The following is an 18,645-nucleotide window of genomic DNA, read 5'->3' on the forward strand; positions in this document are numbered from 1 at the left end:
TTATTCTTAAGACAGTGATGATGCCCACAGATCAGTGAAGGCTGAAATAAAAGGTTTTTGAGAGCAGTTAGACTATTGAAAACTTGTTCTTGAAACAAAGGATACTGATAATTTATGAAATATAGTTACATAAGACCTCTTTATTTTAAATAATTTGCACATATCATTTTGAATAGATGTGTAAAGTTCTAATGATGTGACCTGCGTACTAGAAGATCTAGAAATGGCCCTCAAGTAGGAAACAGAGCTAACTGCTCTGACCAATTGTGATGAGTAAATTTCTGTGACTGTGAAGAAAATGGTAGGAAAAACTAGCATTTTTTGAATCTGTATTATCTGCTAGTTGCTTTCTATATATAACATGATAGCTTAGAAAGTTTACATTATCTCTAGTTTACTAATGTGAGAGTAGAGGTTCAGAGAAAGTAAATAACTTGCCCAAAGCCATACTAAGGGGTAGGGGGTATCGGGTGGGGGATGGGGGGTAATAGGATCAGAATTTAAACCCAAGCCTTATAGCAAAGACTAGGGTCTTTCCACAGTGGTCTGCTTCCTCCTAGCAAGACCCTGGCTGAAGCACCCTTTACTCTTTGGAGTAAGAATGTGATGTAAAATGACCATCCCCTAATGGCAAGATTACAATTCTCTAGGCCAATTTGTATATGAAAAAGTTGGAAGAATTAATATAGTTAGGTATTTTATGGACCTAGCAAAGACAGAATTTTCATTATATTAAAACTTTGACCTATTGCTTGTAGCTACTTGAAAAAATTGACCAAAGGAGCCATTTCTTCATTCTAGAATGATGCCAATTTATGTAAAAAGTTATAATTCGCACATTTTGAAATTCAGTAACTCACATTCATTTTGAAATGCTTTAGTGTAGTTAAGAATATTTATTCATAGTGTGAAAATTTGCTTTGTCACCTATGTTAGATCTAGATTTCCTCTTATTCTTTTCTTCTGTTTCTAAGCAGAAGAGTAGAATTTTGAATAATAGTCTTTTGTTTTTCTAATAAAAGTGTCAGGCAAAGTCAAGAAAGGTTTATTTTAGAAGAATAATGATTTTGAAGAATGTCAGTTCATTTAAATATTTTCCAGTTAGAATCATAAACTAATTTTAGAAATTGAACTCATTGTTTTATAGTGAAACTCCATCATTATTTTGGATTTTGTATAAATGTTTATTCTCATTCTTATTACTAATAAAACATTTATTGTGGTACAAATGGATATTGGCTTTCTTACAATCCCATGCTCTTTTTCTAAACATTCTTTCCTTAACATCTTCTCCATCTCAACATTCTCATATAGTTAAAGACTATTGTATATCTCACTGTGTTAGACTCAGAAAATAAGAAAAAAGAAGCTGCAATAAAATGGTATCGTCTTTAAAGACCATACCATCTTATTAGGGAGCAGACTTGCCATTCTAAGAGCAACATACTCCTTATGGTTTAGATATAAGGTATCCCCCAAAAGCCTAGGTATGAGACAATATCAAAGTGAATGCCTATTAGTAAGTACTATGAGTATTCAGGTTAGGAAGAAAGTGGTGTGAGTTACATATCAATAATTGTTGTTTAGTGAGATAGTTCTTGTTTTCTTTTTTGTTTATTTTTAATTTTTTTTAGTTGTAGATGGACACAATGCCTTTATTTATTTATTTGTTTATTTATTTATTTATTATGTGGTGCTGAGATTCGAACCCAGTGCCTCACACTGGGTTTCATCTTTTTTTTTTCCTTTTCAATTCTTAGAAGAGCATCTGTGACATAATAAGCACTTAATATATATTCTTTGAAATAGCAGGGATTCTGTAACTGTAGGCAGGTAGGGTGTGACTGGAGGAGGTGGGTCACTGGGGGTGTGCCTTGCCTTGGGGGCTTTTCTTTTGTCCTTATGTAGGACCTTTTCCTCTTGACCACTCTTGAGCTGTTTCCCTCCACTGCACTCTTCTGCCATGATGTTCTGCCTCACCTCCGGCCCAGAACCATGGAACTGGCCATGTATGAACTGGCCATGTATGTATGAGTACCTGCTGGCAGGTACTCTACCACTGAGCCACAATCCCAGCCCAGTTCTTGTTTTCTTAAACACCAAATGCAATAAGCAGTTAGCCTGTTTTGGGGCTTGTTTTAGAGACAAGACTTACAAAGGTGGTTGAGTGATTATTTTTTTATTTAAAACAGTCTGTATGTCGTAGGTGGAAGCCTACATAACCCAGGGTGTCAAGGAGGCTCATAGTGTTCTACAAGAGGTCTGAGGTTTAGTTTTTCCACTGGAGGATTGATTTTCACAGTAGATAGTGGTTTGTTTGTCTGAAGCCTTATCTAAAAGGGTTTGCATTAAAGAATGGGATATATGGTAAGGTAAGAGTTTTCTCTGTTCTTTCAAAGACCATATTAAGTGCTTATTATGTGTCAGATGTTCTTCTAAGAGTCTGATTCATTGTCAGATTGTCAGTGTGCTTTTCTTCCTACATGTGCATATGTATATTTGGACAAACATGAGTGTTTATGCATACATTTTTAAATGAGGCTGTTGCCAAAAAACAATTTAAGACTGTTTCTGGCCATTAGAATACTTTACCTATTTGGTATGATGCCTTCTACCTGACAAGATATTTCAACATAAATAATTTCCACTGATCTTTGTTACATACCTCTGTAGTAGGTTGATATCTGTTTTTCAGATGCTAGAAACATGCTCAAGCCCAGTTGGCAAGGTTCAAAACTAGAACCACTCTGACTCCAGAACCCTTGCTTTTTGCCTGTGTATATGTATCTCCCCAAACTATCTGCTGTCCCTGACTTACATTCTCCATTTGGGACTTCATGCAGGGACTTCTTGTAGGACAAGCCCTCAAATGTGAGAAATAACTCAATGGTGGTTAAAAGAGTAGTATTAGGAGTAGTCAGCAACTTGTCCTTGTCATTAATTATTTACGAACAATCACTGTTCTTTCAAAGACCATATTAAGTGCTTATTATTTGTCAGATGCTCTTCTAAGAATTGAAAAGTAAAAAAAAAAAAAAAAAAAAAAAAAAGAAGACCAAGGTTTTTGCTTTAATTGTGCTTGGATTCCAGTGGGGTGAGATAGACTACACATAAATTATATACTAAGAGCAATGAAGAGAAGTAGAGCATGAGGAGAATGAAGGGAAGTGCTGTTTTTAGTAAGTTAGCTAAGAAAGGTATCTTTACAAGATTCATTTAAGCAGACATGAACTGAATGGATTGAGAAACCAATTTGTGTGGCTTTTTGGAGTGGAAGTAATCTAGATCTAGGTTGAGGAAAAAGAATGTTCTGAATCCTGAGAAATGAACTCTTAGCATTTTCTGAATGGGTACATATCAGGGAAAGCCAAGGTGGACCTTGAGAAAGGTGGAGGAGGAGAAATGAAAGGTGTGTTCCAGTCAGAACTAAGTATGAAAACCGGCATAGATGCAAGTGTTGTTAGAAGATAGAAGTGTAAGACTCGGAGAGGCCTTGGAGAGCATCTGGTTCAAACCTTTTATTTCATAAGTGAGGAAATAGGGGCCAGAGAGGACCCAGGTCTAGATTTCCCAGATTTCCTGATTGTAAGACTGGTTCTGTCACTCTTCTCATTATACCACACCCTGTTTCCTTCTAAATTAGAACCAGTGCTAGATATTGGAATTTGAAATTTACTCTCCAAGTAATAACAAGTCCTTAAAAGCTAGTGATATAAGTCGTACAATGAAGAGAAATTTGGGCCTACGTGCAAAAAACCAGCATCCTCCAGGTCTGTCCCCATGCACTAGCTGATTTTGGATAAGTCCTTCTGCTCTCCCCCTATACTTTGTCATGTATAAAATGGGGAGTTTGGGATAAAATGTTCTCAAAGTAGGTCCTTTTCTGGGAAGAGACAGAATTTATGAGCAGTAAAAGTCATATTGGTGTGGACACTACTGGGCTGCTGTCCTCCCAGCTGGCCTGAATCTAGTGCTCCCAGATAATCAATGCTGATCAACTGCTTTCATCCGTGGGACTCCTGGCTCTCCTGAGCTTAGGCCACTTATTGCATGGAAGCTCTCTTTGTATTGAATGAAAAGGTCTCCGTGATGAGTGGTTAAATGTAAAAGCATGGTGCAAAGGGTAGGCTTTCTTTGAGTAAAATGAAACAAAAAATAAGACACACATAGTTTATTCACTTATTTCAATAAAGGAACTGGAAAAATTATATATGAAACTAATAAAGTAACCATCAATTTTTGCATTTGTGTGTGGGAATAGGTATATAGAAAAGAATGAAGGGACATTTCCAAACTCTTCATTTTTCTGAATTGTTTTTATTGTAGAATCATGTGAAGGTATTTAAAAACTGTACTTTATAAAGTGAACAATAAGAAAAATATTATTTTTTTTGGAATAAATGATGAGTATTCTGTGATGAATCCTAACTTCAAAAATAACTGGGAAAGATAGAACAAATTTATTTGTTTGCATTTTTAGATTTGCAGATTCTTGACCTGGATGCAAACTAAAGCAAAATTTGAATTATTTTTCTCAAAGTCTCACTATTAACCTAAGTAGGCAAAGGAAGAAAAATTTTCCTCTGCTAGGGCAAAAATCCAACAAGAGGCTCTGAAAGGTCCAGAGAGGTATTTGACAGGATTGATACAATCTTTAAGAAAGAATTAGAGGTTAAGGATGAAAGAACTAAATTACCTTAAAAACTAAAAGGCAAGTTCCAATTGAACAATGCATCCCAGTGAGCACATAGTACAAGGGAAAGCCTTGGGAAAGCATTCTCAGAAACTAGTCTGGTTGTATGTGTGTATGTGTGTGTGTATGTTTGTGTTTTAAAAGTTTATTCAAGGTTTGCAAGTCTTGCATTTACCTTGAACCAAAGAACCAATATTTTAGCACTTAATGTTTTTAAAATACATATCTTCTAAAATATTTTAAAAAGTCCCTACATATTATATGAAAACCAGCTTCCTGTTAATAAAAGATATCTAATTAATATAGGTAGAGGTGTAGTGGACATCACTTCACTAATGACTTTCCAAAGTGTCAGGACAGATTGTGTTTAAATTCATTAGTTGCTGCCTCCAAAAGGGAATGTTTGCAGCACAAAGCCAGTGATTCAGAGTCACAGGAGTTGGAGCTCTGCTTTCTGGCAGCACATTCTGCTAGGTATTCTCACGTAGGAATGGAAGAACAGACCTCTTGCTGTGAATCTCACAAGGCCAGTACTGTAGGCACTGGGACATTGTATAATGTCTTTATTATATCACTGGTTATATTACATGACTTAGGGGAATGACAAGAAAAGTTGCCACACAAATCATCTGTCTGGAAGTGTCTCTTATGAAGCACTGCTGTTTAAATTATGAAAAAGTTTTAGGCTACTGGGGTAGCGTGTCCAGGGTGACTACTCTTGTTATTAGTCATTTTTGAGGATGTGACTTTTTCAACAGGAGCAAGAAACTTGGTTAGTAAGTTTAGTAAGTGTAGTTTTGCCATCATACATAGGTTTTATATTGGTGGCAAAGCGTAGTGAGCAGCGAGATAGTGAAAATATCTGGGCTCATATTCTCATTTAAGCTATCATAAGGGGCAGAGCAGGAGAGGTAGAAAATGGTTATAATAGTGTCAAGGTGGGTAACCCAACACCACTGATTCTAGGAACTCACCTGACTTTCCCAAGGCAGGGAGAGAACTATGGCAGATCATTTGCACCACTAACATTATCTTTGTTCTGCCTTAGCAAGTTTCCTAGCAGTTTACTTTTAGAAAAGGCCACATTTTTTTCTCAATAGTTTTTTTTTTAAGAGAAAGAAATTTCAAAATAGATTTACATCATTTACAACCTTTTTACCATGATGTTCTATATAGAGTATAGAAAGCCTAAAGTGTTTGTTAAGATTTTTCAAGGTAAGCAGGGAGAATCAAAACACAGAAAATGTCTCATTTATACTTCAGATTTTAGTTTGCATATAAAATATGTTATTTACTTTTTGTTTAGCAAGTTTCCCTGGAAGTGGAAATGGTTGCACTTGAGACTGAAATGCACAATGAAATTATTCCACGTTTCTCTTTAGATCAGGAGTGGTGAATCAGTGCAGATATTATCCTGTGCTCTTATGGACAAGGACAAATAGTCACAGTACTTTCCTTTTTGAGCCTGGACATAGCCTCAGAATGTTTCCCACTACAGTGTTTCAGACAGCCAGAATTAATCAATCAGAGCTGGTACAAAAGAAAAAATCTTGAGGGCACAGTGGTTCATGCCTATAATCCCAGTGTCTCTGGAGACTGAAACAGGAGGATGGTGAGTTCAAAGCTAGCCTCAGCAAAAGCAAGGTGCTAAGCAAATTAATAAGACCCTGTCTCTAAATAAAATACAAAATAGGGTTGGGGATGTGGCTCAGTGGTTGAGTGCCCCTCAGATCAATCCCTGGAACCAAAGGAAAAAAAAAGACAAAATCTGATTGTATTCCTGGACCAGATTTTAGTTTTATTATTGTATGTTATTTTAGTGCTTAATCTTACTCAGATACTCCCTAAATCTTTTAATTTCCTTTATCTAAGCAAGTAAAGAATAAATTTTATAGTTAAACTTTTCTGTTTCAAATATTTTTATTTGACTAAAAATCTTACACAGAACATGGTAGGTCCATATAACCTTTGCCCTTTGATTGTATGACACTCTTTTCACTCCTGGAGATTTTGACCCGTGGAATTACGGGATACCACCAGCACCTGTAGAGGTGGAGACTTCATTCAAAACAGAAGGAAGCCTAAGAAAGCATCTTTGTATGTTCAGTCTGTAACCACAGCCACCACTTAGCCAAGATTGCAGATCATGGAGCTTGTGGCAGAGTCCTATTTAGTTCTGTGTTACGCACAGAATGACCAGTCAGGTCATTCTCGTCACAGTGACTCTTTATCAGAGTTTTCTCTAGAGGCAGAAGTTTTGTTTTGTTTAAACATTTTATTTTTCCTGATTAAAAAAAGTACATGATCGTTGTGCCTTCTGTATCTCCTGTCATAGGGAAAATAAAAAGGTTTGCCTGTTGGGGCTGTGGGTGTCGCTTAATGGTAGAGCACTTGCCTAGCATGTGTATGGCCCTGCGTTCAATACCCAGAACCTTAAAAACAAAATTTTTCTTCCCTGCAAATCTACCACCATGAGTTAATAATGGTAGTGGTGGAAGCTTAAGTAAATAATCTCTTCTGTTTATAAATTCAGTATATATTTATATAATTTATATATCTTATTTTATTCTCCCAATTGTTTCTAACAAAAAGCAGAAGGAGCAGATTGTTTTCTACCTTTGTAATATAGACAAGGGCTCATAGAGGTTATATGACTTTATTATGACCTCACAGAAAGTTAATGCAGAGTTACAAGTAGAACTCCTGCTTTTGACTCACTGATCTGATAAGAGTAGCCATCGAGTAGAAAAACTTGTGTTGTTTCCCAGAAGTATAGATAGAAGGACTGTAGGCTGTGGAACTGAACAAGCTCTTACTAGCTGAATAATTTTGGAAAAGTTAATGAATATTTCTGAGTCTGGCACATTGGAAGCTTGTAATAAGTGGTAGCTTTTATTTCTTTCTTAATGCTGTTCTTATGGCAGATAGCAGGGAGGGTGGGCTCTTGAGGTGACTGAATGGGTCATATTTGTCCTTCAGCTGTACTTTCAAATGGCTGCTGCTGATTTTGTTGCTGTCAAAGATCTATTCTTGTGGTGAAGTAGAGGAATGCAGCAGGCTACTTGTGCCATAGACTGGCTTTCTTCAGACATAGGCCAAATACTTAGGGAAATGGGGAAAATAAATCCTCTGAGAATTATTTTTCTGTTTTTGAATTGTGTAAATAGAATAATGGCCATAAGATTTATTTTAATATTCTACAGAATAGTTACTGTATCGCCAAAGGGGGCCTATGCAGTATATATTTGGGACATTTTTCCTGAATAAAATTTAATGTTCATTGTAAAGAGCCATGGACTTGCAATGTGTAGATTTGAGTCTAATATATTAGTTATGTGACCTAAAGTTAGTTAGTCATTTGATGTCTTCTGGTGATAATATGACTTGGCTTTTTCATCTTAGAGGGTTATCATGGGACTCAAATGACATGATCTATTCAGAAGCACTCCACAAATATTAGGCAGTATTATTTATTGCTGTAGTTTTCTATTTCATTATGAGCAGACCTAATTAAATCCTCTTTAGCATAGTGCCTCAAGGCCTAAGTTAATACATGTCAGAACCCTGCCCCGTTAGCATAGGAGATTAAGGAGGGAAGGAACTCCTGTATATAGAGTATAGAGAGATTTATTTAAGGTTTTTGCTATAAAATTCTGATTATTTTTTACTCTGAAGTCATCCATGCATGTGTGTGTGTACCACATGTACATGATTAAAGGTATTCATCAAGAATGTATAAAAAAAACTTAAAACTCAGTCATCAGAAGACTTTTAATTAAAATTTGGCAGAAGATTTGGGTAGACTATAAAAAAAGAAATACTGATGTCAGATAAGCACATTAAAAGATACCCAACCCTTGGTAGTCATTAGGGAAACAAGTTAGAATTCTGAAATTCCACATGCCACTCACCAGAATAGTCTCTGGGAATTCTAAATCTTGATGAACATGTACAGTGGTGAGAGCTCTCATACAGTGCTGGGTAGAATATATAATTATGTAGCTACTTTGGAAAAAAGTATACAGTTTATAAGAAAAAGGTTTATCTTATAAAATTAAGGATAAATTTACCAAAAGAACTAGCAATCTAATGTCCTAGATATTTACCAAAGGCAAATAATATTGTGTCAATAGGCTTTTACTCCAAGGTTAATTGCAGCTTTATTTATAATAACATAATTGTAGAAACAACCCAAATAAAAGTCCATTGACTCTTGACTAAACAAATTGTGGTGTGTGTATATATGTGTGTGGGGTGTGTGTGTGTGTGTGAGATGATATATATAAGTGATATATAATATATATGATATTATATCATGTCATATATATATGTGAACAATAATTCTCCCGGAGTAGATCTTAGTTGTATTTGTATAATTACTTCTATACTTGAATTTTCACATATTGCCAAGGAGTAAATTTTTGGAGGGGGGGAGGAGGTACCTGGGATTGAATTCAGGGGTACTTGACCACTGAGCCACATCCATAACCCGGTTTTGTATTTTATTAGAGACAAGGTCTCACTGAGTTGCTTATTGCTTGACTAAATTGCTGAGGCTGGCTTTGACTTCACAATCCTCCTGCCTTTGCCTCCCTAGCTGCTGGGATTACAGGTGTGTGCCACTGCACCTGGGTAGAAATGTGTTTTAATGTTGAAGAAAACCTTTAACACTAGTACACTAACAGCCATCTGGGAGAATAGCTGAGTTTAGCCAGATGTGGATGTGTGCCTTAAGGAAATAGATATTTCTTTGCACTAGTAGGGAGAAGTACAAAATCTCCCCACATTACATTTTAGAAAGTAGGGTGTCTTTTGAAAATTTTTGTTGGTTCAGTTTGATATATTTGAAACTTGAACATCACTCTATCCTGGGAGTGATGCAGTGAAATGCATGCCTCTGTGTGTGTGTGTGTGTGTGCGCGCATGCATGTGTGTTCATGTTGGAGGTACACACATAAAAGGATTTTCATTAATGAATGAATGAGCTCCTTCTGAGGGCCTGCTCTAAAATCTAATGCTTCCTTGCATATTATAGGCAATGGAGTTTGAAGGCTGGGCTGACACCTTCTTTCTTCTACAGTTCACCCTCTCCTGTGTGATGGGGTGAGTGTTTATCACCTTGTTAGCCGATAGTTTTCCTAGAGACATAGATTAGAGAAATTTGTTTAGGAGTTCATTTGCCTCATTTCCCAGTATATGTTTGGGCTCCTGAGTGTGTCAGCTTAGGGTAATCAATTCCAGACTCAAGTGGTTTTATAGTACCACCTGGGAGTGTGCTCTTAAGGCTGCTGAATTGATCCCAAAGTCATGTTAGAGGAAGAAAAGAGCTGATATTTATCCATTGGCCTTGTCTATAATAAGCATCTTTTTATTTCAGTATGCATTATTTTATCTATACATTGACAGTTTGACACATGTTGTTGTTCTCTTACCTATGAGAAAGCAGGCTCAAAAATTAATTATCAAAGTTTACACAAGCAGTAGATGGCAAGGCTGCATTTGACTTTGCGGCTAATTGACTTATCTCTACCATGTTGTCTTCTGTCTAGAAGAGAAGATGTAAAAGGCAAAGAGTATCTGCAAACATGCTTCTCTCCTCACTTTCATGTTTCTAAAATGTGTCCTTCCCTTAGCCAGTCAGCTCATCTGTGACTGGACCTGGCATAGTGAGCAGATGCTTTAGAATATAATGACATGCTTCCCTAGGATTAAGTCAGCTCAAAAACCTCAGTGGAAACCTAGGATTTCCAAGTGCTGCTACTTAGTTATTGAGGGAGCCTGTATCCCCTCTTAAAGTAGTTCCAGTTTGATTTTCTTCCATCCTTAAGAATCCCTCTTGCCTTCATCCTGTCCAGAGGTCACATTGTCCTCATGAGAGGTATACAAGTGAGCTAGGGTTGGGAGATCTGAGCTTTCTGTCTAGCTTAGGTGAGATAGTAGGAAGCATGATTGCTAAAGAATACTCATCATTATAAGTAATGGTTTCATGGTTTTGTTGAGGGGATCATAAAAACACCAGGACAGGAAATGGATGTGTGTTTCTCTTTAGAAGTCTTAAAAAATCTGAAGCTTCAATGTAACAACAGTGAGGTGAAGAAAGCTCACAGTTGCTCGATGACTAGAATGAGCTAGCATGGCCAATACTGGCTGTTTCTCTTGGCTAGAGATTATTTTAAAGTTAAGCACTGGGTCTTCATTATGATGTACCTTTTCCTTCTTCACCCTAGGTTCATCTTGATGTATGCCACAGTGCTCTGCACTCAGTATAATTCTGCTCTTACAACTACAATAGTTGGCTGTATTAAGGTAAGTTGGAAAAGAAAATACTAATATCTTTTGGTATGTGCTTTTTTGACTATTGATCCTCTAAAATAATAATCTTTTTATGTTTTTACGTCCCATAATCCTCATTTCCTGTTCTATCTTATTAGTTTTGATGGGTTGTGTTGCATTTCTGAAAGTCTTTAAGAATTCAGGAAGGGCCTGGTCTGCTTGCAGGCAACTTAGCTCTGAGGAGTGCAGGAAAAGGAAAATGTATTATCTTAGAGTAGAGGAAGAAAGAAAATTTAGGCCTATTTGTGACAGGGCAGATGAATAGCTTAGTAGTGATAGGCCCATCCTATTAACGGAAGCAAGAACTGCTCTGTTTCACTGAGTTCTGGTATTCTATGTGAAGAGGCGCTGGCCACAAGCTAATCAAGGGTGCTTTTCTTATGACTGAGCCAGACCTTATATGACCCACTTTTAAAAATTGTGTCTGACATTTTCAGTAATGTTGCTTCCTCCTGAACTGTTTTATTTGAAGGAGACTCATTTGTCTTCAGCCAAGAGAGCCAAGTCGATTTGAGTATTGAGCTAAAGTTCACTGAAGCCTGAGGCCTCTTTCATCTGATTTTGTGATTCTAGCTCTTTAAGATCAAGGAGGTCATGGCATATTTGAATTAGCCAAGTGGGTTTACTTTCTAAAAAAGACAAGACAGAGAGGTAGGTCCATGATCATTTCGGAAGTAGAGGATGGTTACTTTGGTGGCTTCCTTTCTGATGCTTCAGTAGTCATCAGTAGAGGTAACATTTTTACTGACTACTAAGTAAAACATGCCCCCAGTGGAGTGGGGCCCATCCCTGGTGTTCTGCACCCCCAGTGGAATGAGGCCTGCCCAATCTCCTGTTAGAAATCAGATTGGGTTATAATTTCCCAAAGTCTGTAGCTTCAAATCATGAAATTAGAGTGTTTGACATGAATAGAATTCTAAATTAAGCTATAACAAGTCAACTGTGTGAATTCTCCCAGAAAGCTAAAGACAAGGGACTGGGCTGACTGAGATAGTTTTAGCCCCTCAAAGTAGCTCTCTGCTGTGTTTTGGTTTTGCATAGTTGATGCTTCAAGAGCAAAGTGGACGGCTTGTATCTTTAGAATAAGAGCAGTTAGAACATAGGAGATAGGGCATTTGGTACCATGTTTTAGCTAAGGAGAAGGATGGGGTAGGAAAGCCTATGTTTGGTTTAAATAATTAAATGACTTGCTTGGAATTTCTCAGTGTGTACTTTATTGTTGTGAACCTGGGATACACACACAGAGATACCTAATGTGCGTCCATACTTTTCTTTTGTTATACTTTTGATATAATTTTGATATATTCTGTTGATATAATTAAGTAACCAAGGATTTACTCAGTCCCAAGGGAGCAGATTTATTTCAGACCTTTGAGGGAAAAACTGTATTGCCGGATTAATTGCTTTTGCTCCTCACTGCTGCATGGTCTCACTGTTGAAGGAGAGCTAATAGATGGGAGTTAGAATCTACCAAAGCTACAGTGGTACTTCTTTCATTAACTTTTCTGCTTTTCTTTTACTAGCTTTTCTGCTCAGCTGTTCTTTCAGGAGGCTTTAAGCTTCTTTCTGTTCTTAAGGATCCCAACTTCACAAACCCTCTGTCAGATTCCTCATTTCTCTTTGGTGAGGTGTGATAGGAAAATCAATTAGTATTTCTGGTTAAAAAAGGAATCCTCAGGACTACTCCAGATAAACTAAATCACAATCTGTAGAGTATAACCTGGAAATCTTCATTTTTAACAAGGTTTCCAGGTAATTCTCAGATACACTAAAGTTGGAGAATTGCAGTCTTAGTTTTGAGCTCACAGTATACTCTTCTGTGCTTCCTGTAACATTCTGTCTGGGGGAGGTTGGTGTCCTCCTGATAGCAAATGTTGCTTAAGATACCCTAATATATACCTACAATTTTTCTGATTTTGAGAAGCAAGTTGTGCTCTCGGTAGGCCCCCCTCCTTTCTGAAGTTTCCTGCACAGTTTATGCAAATTAATTCACTTTCTCCCTGTATCTTTGTATTCAAAGAGAGGTCCTGTTATTTACTTTTCCAGCATACCTATTGGCTTTGTTTACTAAGAAAATCTGCTCTAGGGCTAGGGCTGTAGATCAGTGGCATAGTGCTTGGTCTGATGTACTGGGTTTGATTCTTAGCATACATAAAAATAAACAAATAAAATAAAGTCCTGATGTCTACCTACAAATACAAGAAGAAAAAAAAACCCTGATGTAAGGTAACTTGCTGTCACTGTCCTTAGACCTAGAAGAAGCTGGTGTAATTTTGAATGCTCTCTGAAAGAACACTCTTATGAGAGTTATTTTGAAGTTTTGTTTTTAGTTTTTGTTTTTTTCACTACTGAAGATTGCACCAATGGCCTTAGCTAGGCAAGCAGTCTACCACTAAGCTATAACCAAGTCCTGGCCTTTAGGCCTGATCCAGGAATGTTGCTACATTGACAGTTTATGGTAGTTTCAAAAGAGAGGGAAGCAGTAACTTATGAATAAAAAAGAAGGAATATTTGAAAGGAATTGAATGATAGTTTAAACTTTAGAAAGTTGTTTTCTGCTTTTTTAATCTGAAGATAATTAAAGAGAGCTGGATGTTTATACATAGGAGTGTCAGAAGTGATTTTAGATGTAATACTTCAAAATGACTTCCCATGTGTTATTGAAGATAGCAAGGAAAATTTCTCTAATAATAGTCTTCATGTTGGCAAAGTTTCCATCATCCCCTTTTTCCTTTTTAAAAGAAGAGGAAAGATGTTTGCATGTTAGCATTCTTTCATCCTTTATTCTTTCTCTCATAATCAGTAGTTATCCCAATCAGAGTAAAAAGCCATCTGTCAGCCATCCCACAAGGCAGGGAAAGTTTGATAATCTTGTTAATGATTTACAAGCATTTACTTCTGGAGAAATAATTTGGGAACAGGCTAATGTCATTGACTTCTTACTGGTGTCCTTGTTCATACTACACTCACTTTAGGGTTAATGGGTTTATGTTGTTACTGTTTGGTTTTTTTTTTTTTTTTTTGTATTTTAAGGGTATTTAAGGTCACAGCATGGATGAGTTTATATGTACATTTAAAAAACTTGGTTAAACCTATGTAACAATATATCACTTTTTTTCTTTTTAGAATATATTAATAACTTACATTGGAATGGTCTTTGGTGGAGATTATATTTTCACATGGACAAATTTCATTGGCTTAAATATCAGGTAAGTAAAAATGTTTAATTAAATATAACCTCATTGACAAATAGGGTTTAGATACTCAAAATAATGTCACAGTAAGCTTGCATTATTTAATGGCAAATTTATTTACTTATTAAATAATATTTATGGAATGCTTACATTGTGCTAGATATTTAATGTCTCTACATAATGCTTTTTGAGAAAAAGGGAGAAAATAATTCCATATTCTGTGCACAGTATTTAGAAAATCCTTTCTGGTAGGTGAACTCCCTTTATTTAGCTTTCAAAGGACAGTTGTTTAATTATACTAGCTGGCAGTGAAGCATTCTCAAAAATTAAGAGCTAAAGAATTCCACCTCTTGGGCTAGGGTTGTGGATCAGTGGTAGAGATTTGCCTTGCATGTGTGAGGCACTGGATTGGATCCTCAGCACCACATATAAATAAATAACGATATTGTGTCTATCTGTAACTAAAAAAAAAAAAAAAAAAAAGAAAAGAATACCAGCTCTGTTACAATTGATTTGTATATATCAGTAACTTTCTTTAGATCTTACTTAATCTTTATCAGTTCAGATATTTATGAAAAATCATTTCTAGCTTTGGCAATTTGAATTTCATGGTTTGAAATGTTAGTTATATGCCTAAAAATTATCAAGTTTATATTTGGGATAGACTCCTGTTCTAAAATTAAATTTGTTTAACAGCCTACTTGACATATCTAGCTGACCTGTCCAAAACTGAGCTCCTTTTATTTCCTCCACTTCTCCTCCACCCACTGTCTCTATCATCTTGGTTGTTGGAGATGCTATCCTTCTAGATGCTCAATTCAAAAACTTTGGAGTTACCCTTGACTTTCCTATCTTGTATCCAATGTCCAGTGTGTTAGCAAATTTTGTTGGCTTTATCTTCAGAAAATATCCAGCAAAGGATCACTTCTCACCTTCTGCATTACTTTCATCATCATTTAACCTCAGCATCTCTGGTCTTGATTTTTACCCTAGTGTTAAATACTTGTATGCATGGTTTGACCAATGAACCTTCCTCTTCCCAGTCAATTCTCAACAGAATAGTCAGTGTAGGCATATCAAAGGTAATTAGATCATTCTTTCAATTCTCCCAATAACTACCTTAGCTTTCTAAGTCCTTGCTAGATCCTGTAAGATCTGTCCCCTTTACCTCTCTAACTTGAGCTCTTACCTTCTCTCTTACTCCACTTCATCCACTTAAACCTCTTGTTGTTCTCTAGAATGTTGAGCATGCTCTCTCTTTATGGCTGCTGGATTAGATTTTTCTTCTGCCTGGAACATTTGCATGCCTTATTGCTTTATATCTGTAAATTTTTGCCCAAATGTTACCTTCTCAAGTAAATCCACACTGACCACCTTATTTTAAAGCGCAATGCTCTTTCTTTTAACACTCCTTTCTTTCTTTTAACATCCTTTACCCTGCCTCTTCTACTTATCTTTTCCAGACATCACCATCTAATATCATGTATAATTTGCTTACTTGTATTTACTATTTCTGTCTCCCCTGCTAGAATGTAAGTTCCATGAGGATAGAAATCTCTGCTTTTATTGTTCACTGATGTTTTTCAAGCTTCTAGGATGAGTCCTGATAGTTGCTTAATGAATAATTGCTTTCTGAATTCTGATGGATTAGTAAATAAGCACTTTGGGAACTGTAAGGATCTCTAGTAGTATAGGTAATATCTTTTTAACATGCAGCAAATTGTTTAACTTCTCTTATCTTTTAGTTCTTAAAATGTAAACCAATGATAATAACTATTCTATCTTCCTGATGAATCAATATGAAAATTAATATTAATATTACTAACAGGTTAATAAATCATTTTTTGCCTTTCCCTGACATGTATTTGCCACTGTTGTTGTCTGTCTTTTAGAGGAAAAGTCATTTGTTATTTGAAGGATCAGGGGTTGGTAGGAGGATTGGTATAGTATATAGATAACTGAAGAATGAATATTTTAAGAGGTTGAGTTTGAGACCTTGATTGGAGTTGCATTGATGCTTCCCTTCTTTGTGACTTTGAGTAAATTGTTTATCCCTTCTGAGTTTGTTTTCTTATGTGTTGGGAATGAAAATAACTATTTCTTTAGAGATGTTAGAGTGAAACAATGATAAATGTAAAGTACCCATTCACTCCTTAATATCAGTCTTAATATTTCATGAATATATATGAAGAAGGGTCAAGATGGGGTAAAATGGAGAATCTGCTCTGAGTGTGCCCTGAATTTCATTTTTAAAAATCTGAATTAAAGGATCATGTGACACAAATATAGACCCAACTCAGGGAAGAATTGGTTTTCTTTTTGTCTTCTTTGAAATAAATGATATAATGGCCAAAATGAAGTAAGAACTTCTGTTTCAGATCTCTGCCACTCAAATCTCCTGTAAGATTGAAAAGTTAGATATCAATATACAAAAAACTATTGTATTTCTGTATATTAAACCATCTGAAAAATAAATTAAGAAAACAATTTTATTTACAATAGCATTAAGAATAAAATATTTATAAATAAATTTAACCAAGAAAGCAAAATATTTATTACACACTGAAAACTATGATACATTGATTAAAAAAAAAGACCCCCCCGCCCCCCATGCGCTATTAGAAAGATATTGTATATTCTTTCTTCAAGACTTAATATTGTTAAAATGCCCATACTACTCAAAGCAGTGCACAGATATAAGTGATATTCCCATCAAATCCAAATGGTATTTCTTACAGAATAGAAAAAAGTCCTAAAATTCATACAGAGTATCAAAAGACCCAAGAACAGCCAAAGCTGTCTTGAGAAAGAATAAGATAGAGGTACCACATTTTCTGATTTCAGAATTTATTACTAAACTGAAGTAATTTAATAAATAGAGTTCTGGCATAAAGCCTTCTGGGCGAACAAAATAGAGAACCCAGAAATTAACCCACATATTTGTGATCAATTGATTTTTGACAAAGATGCTAAGAGCATACAGTGGGGAGAGGATAATGTTTTCAATAAATGATGTTGGCAAAATGGATATCCACATGCAAAATAATGAAATCACTTTCTTATCTTTCACTATATACAGAAATCAACTCAAATTGGTTTAAAGACTTAAGCATAAGACCTGGAACTGTAAAATCCCTAAGAGAATGAGGACAGTACTTCATGACCTTGGTCTTGAGTTCATGGATCTGGCATTAAAAGCACAGCCAAAAATAGATAATTGGGACTACATTAAATGAAAAAGCTTTGGCACAGTAAAGGAGACAGCAGAGGGATAAAGCTACCCACAGAATGGGACAAAAGACTTAGCAAACCATGTAGCTGATAAAGGGTTAATTTCCAAAATACTTAAGAAATCCACATAATTCAATAGCAAAAACATAACCTGATTAAAAATTGGGCAAAGACATTCTTTAAAGAAGACATACAAATGACTGGCAGGTATAGGAAAAAGTGCTTAACATCACCAATATCAGAGAAACACAGATCAAAACTACAGTGTAGTACCATCTCATACCTTTAAGAATGGCTACTATCAAAAAAACAAAAGACTAGTGTTAGCAGTGGTGTGGAGAAATTGGAATCCATAGAATATGGATGGAAATGTTCAGTTGCCATGGAAAACAGTATGGAGGATCCTCAAAACATTAAAAGTAGAAATGCCATATGACCTAGCACTTCCACTCCTGGGCATACATCCACAAGAACTGAAATCAGGATCTCATAGAAAAATCTGTACTCGTGTTCATTCCAGCATTATTCATAGTAGCTAAGATATGGAAACAACCCAAATTTTGACTGATACATAGATTTTAAAAATGTGAAATGAAATAGTATTCAGCCTTAAACCAAGAAAATCCTATCATTTCCATTATGCTGGATGGACCTGAAAGACATCATACTCAGTGAAATAAGTCAGTCATGGAAGGACAAATAATGCATGACTCCACTTGTTTGACTGTTTTTACAGAAACAGAAAATAGGATGATGGTTGTCAGGAAATGGGAGGAGGGAGAATGAGGAGAAGATGTTCAGTGGGTATGAAGTTATCACAATATATAAATCATAGATATGTATTGACATTGTAGCACCTATATTAATGTAGTGTTGGACACTTAAAATTTTATTAAGAGGGAAGATCTCATGTTCAGTATTCTTACTACAAAAAGAAAATAAAAAGGCAAAGGGACACAGGGCACTTTTAGAACTGATGGAGATGTTCACTACCTTGATTTTGGTGATAGTATCAGAAGTGTATGTATACCATAAATTTGTATTCATTAAATGTATGTAAGTTTTATATATATAAAGCTACAAAATAAATAATTGAAAGATGTAGGCGTTTACGTATCACTCACACCTCAGTAAAACTATTAAATAAATAAATAATATAGTTTTTTAATGTATTAATCATATCTCAATAAAGCT

General features: G+C 35.7%; 1 protein-coding gene across 1 annotated transcript in view; it reads left to right on the forward strand.

Annotated features, from left to right (window-relative positions):
• The window catches only part of LOC143389376 (nucleotide sugar transporter SLC35D2-like), a 48,776-nt gene that overhangs the window by 10,311 nt on the left and 19,820 nt on the right, over nucleotides 1–18,645 (forward strand). The window contains exons 9-11 of the mRNA XM_076842487.1: nucleotides 9,729–9,796; nucleotides 10,921–10,999; nucleotides 14,153–14,235. Coding sequence (XP_076698602.1) covers nucleotides 9,729–9,796; nucleotides 10,921–10,999; nucleotides 14,153–14,235 — 230 coding nt within the window. The remainder of the gene's footprint in view (nucleotides 1–9,728; nucleotides 9,797–10,920; nucleotides 11,000–14,152; nucleotides 14,236–18,645) is intronic.

This window comes from Callospermophilus lateralis, unplaced genomic scaffold (genome assembly GCF_048772815.1).
Source record: "Callospermophilus lateralis isolate mCalLat2 unplaced genomic scaffold, mCalLat2.hap1 Scaffold_73, whole genome shotgun sequence".
In the NCBI taxonomy this organism is placed as follows: Eukaryota; Metazoa; Chordata; class Mammalia; order Rodentia; family Sciuridae; genus Callospermophilus; species Callospermophilus lateralis.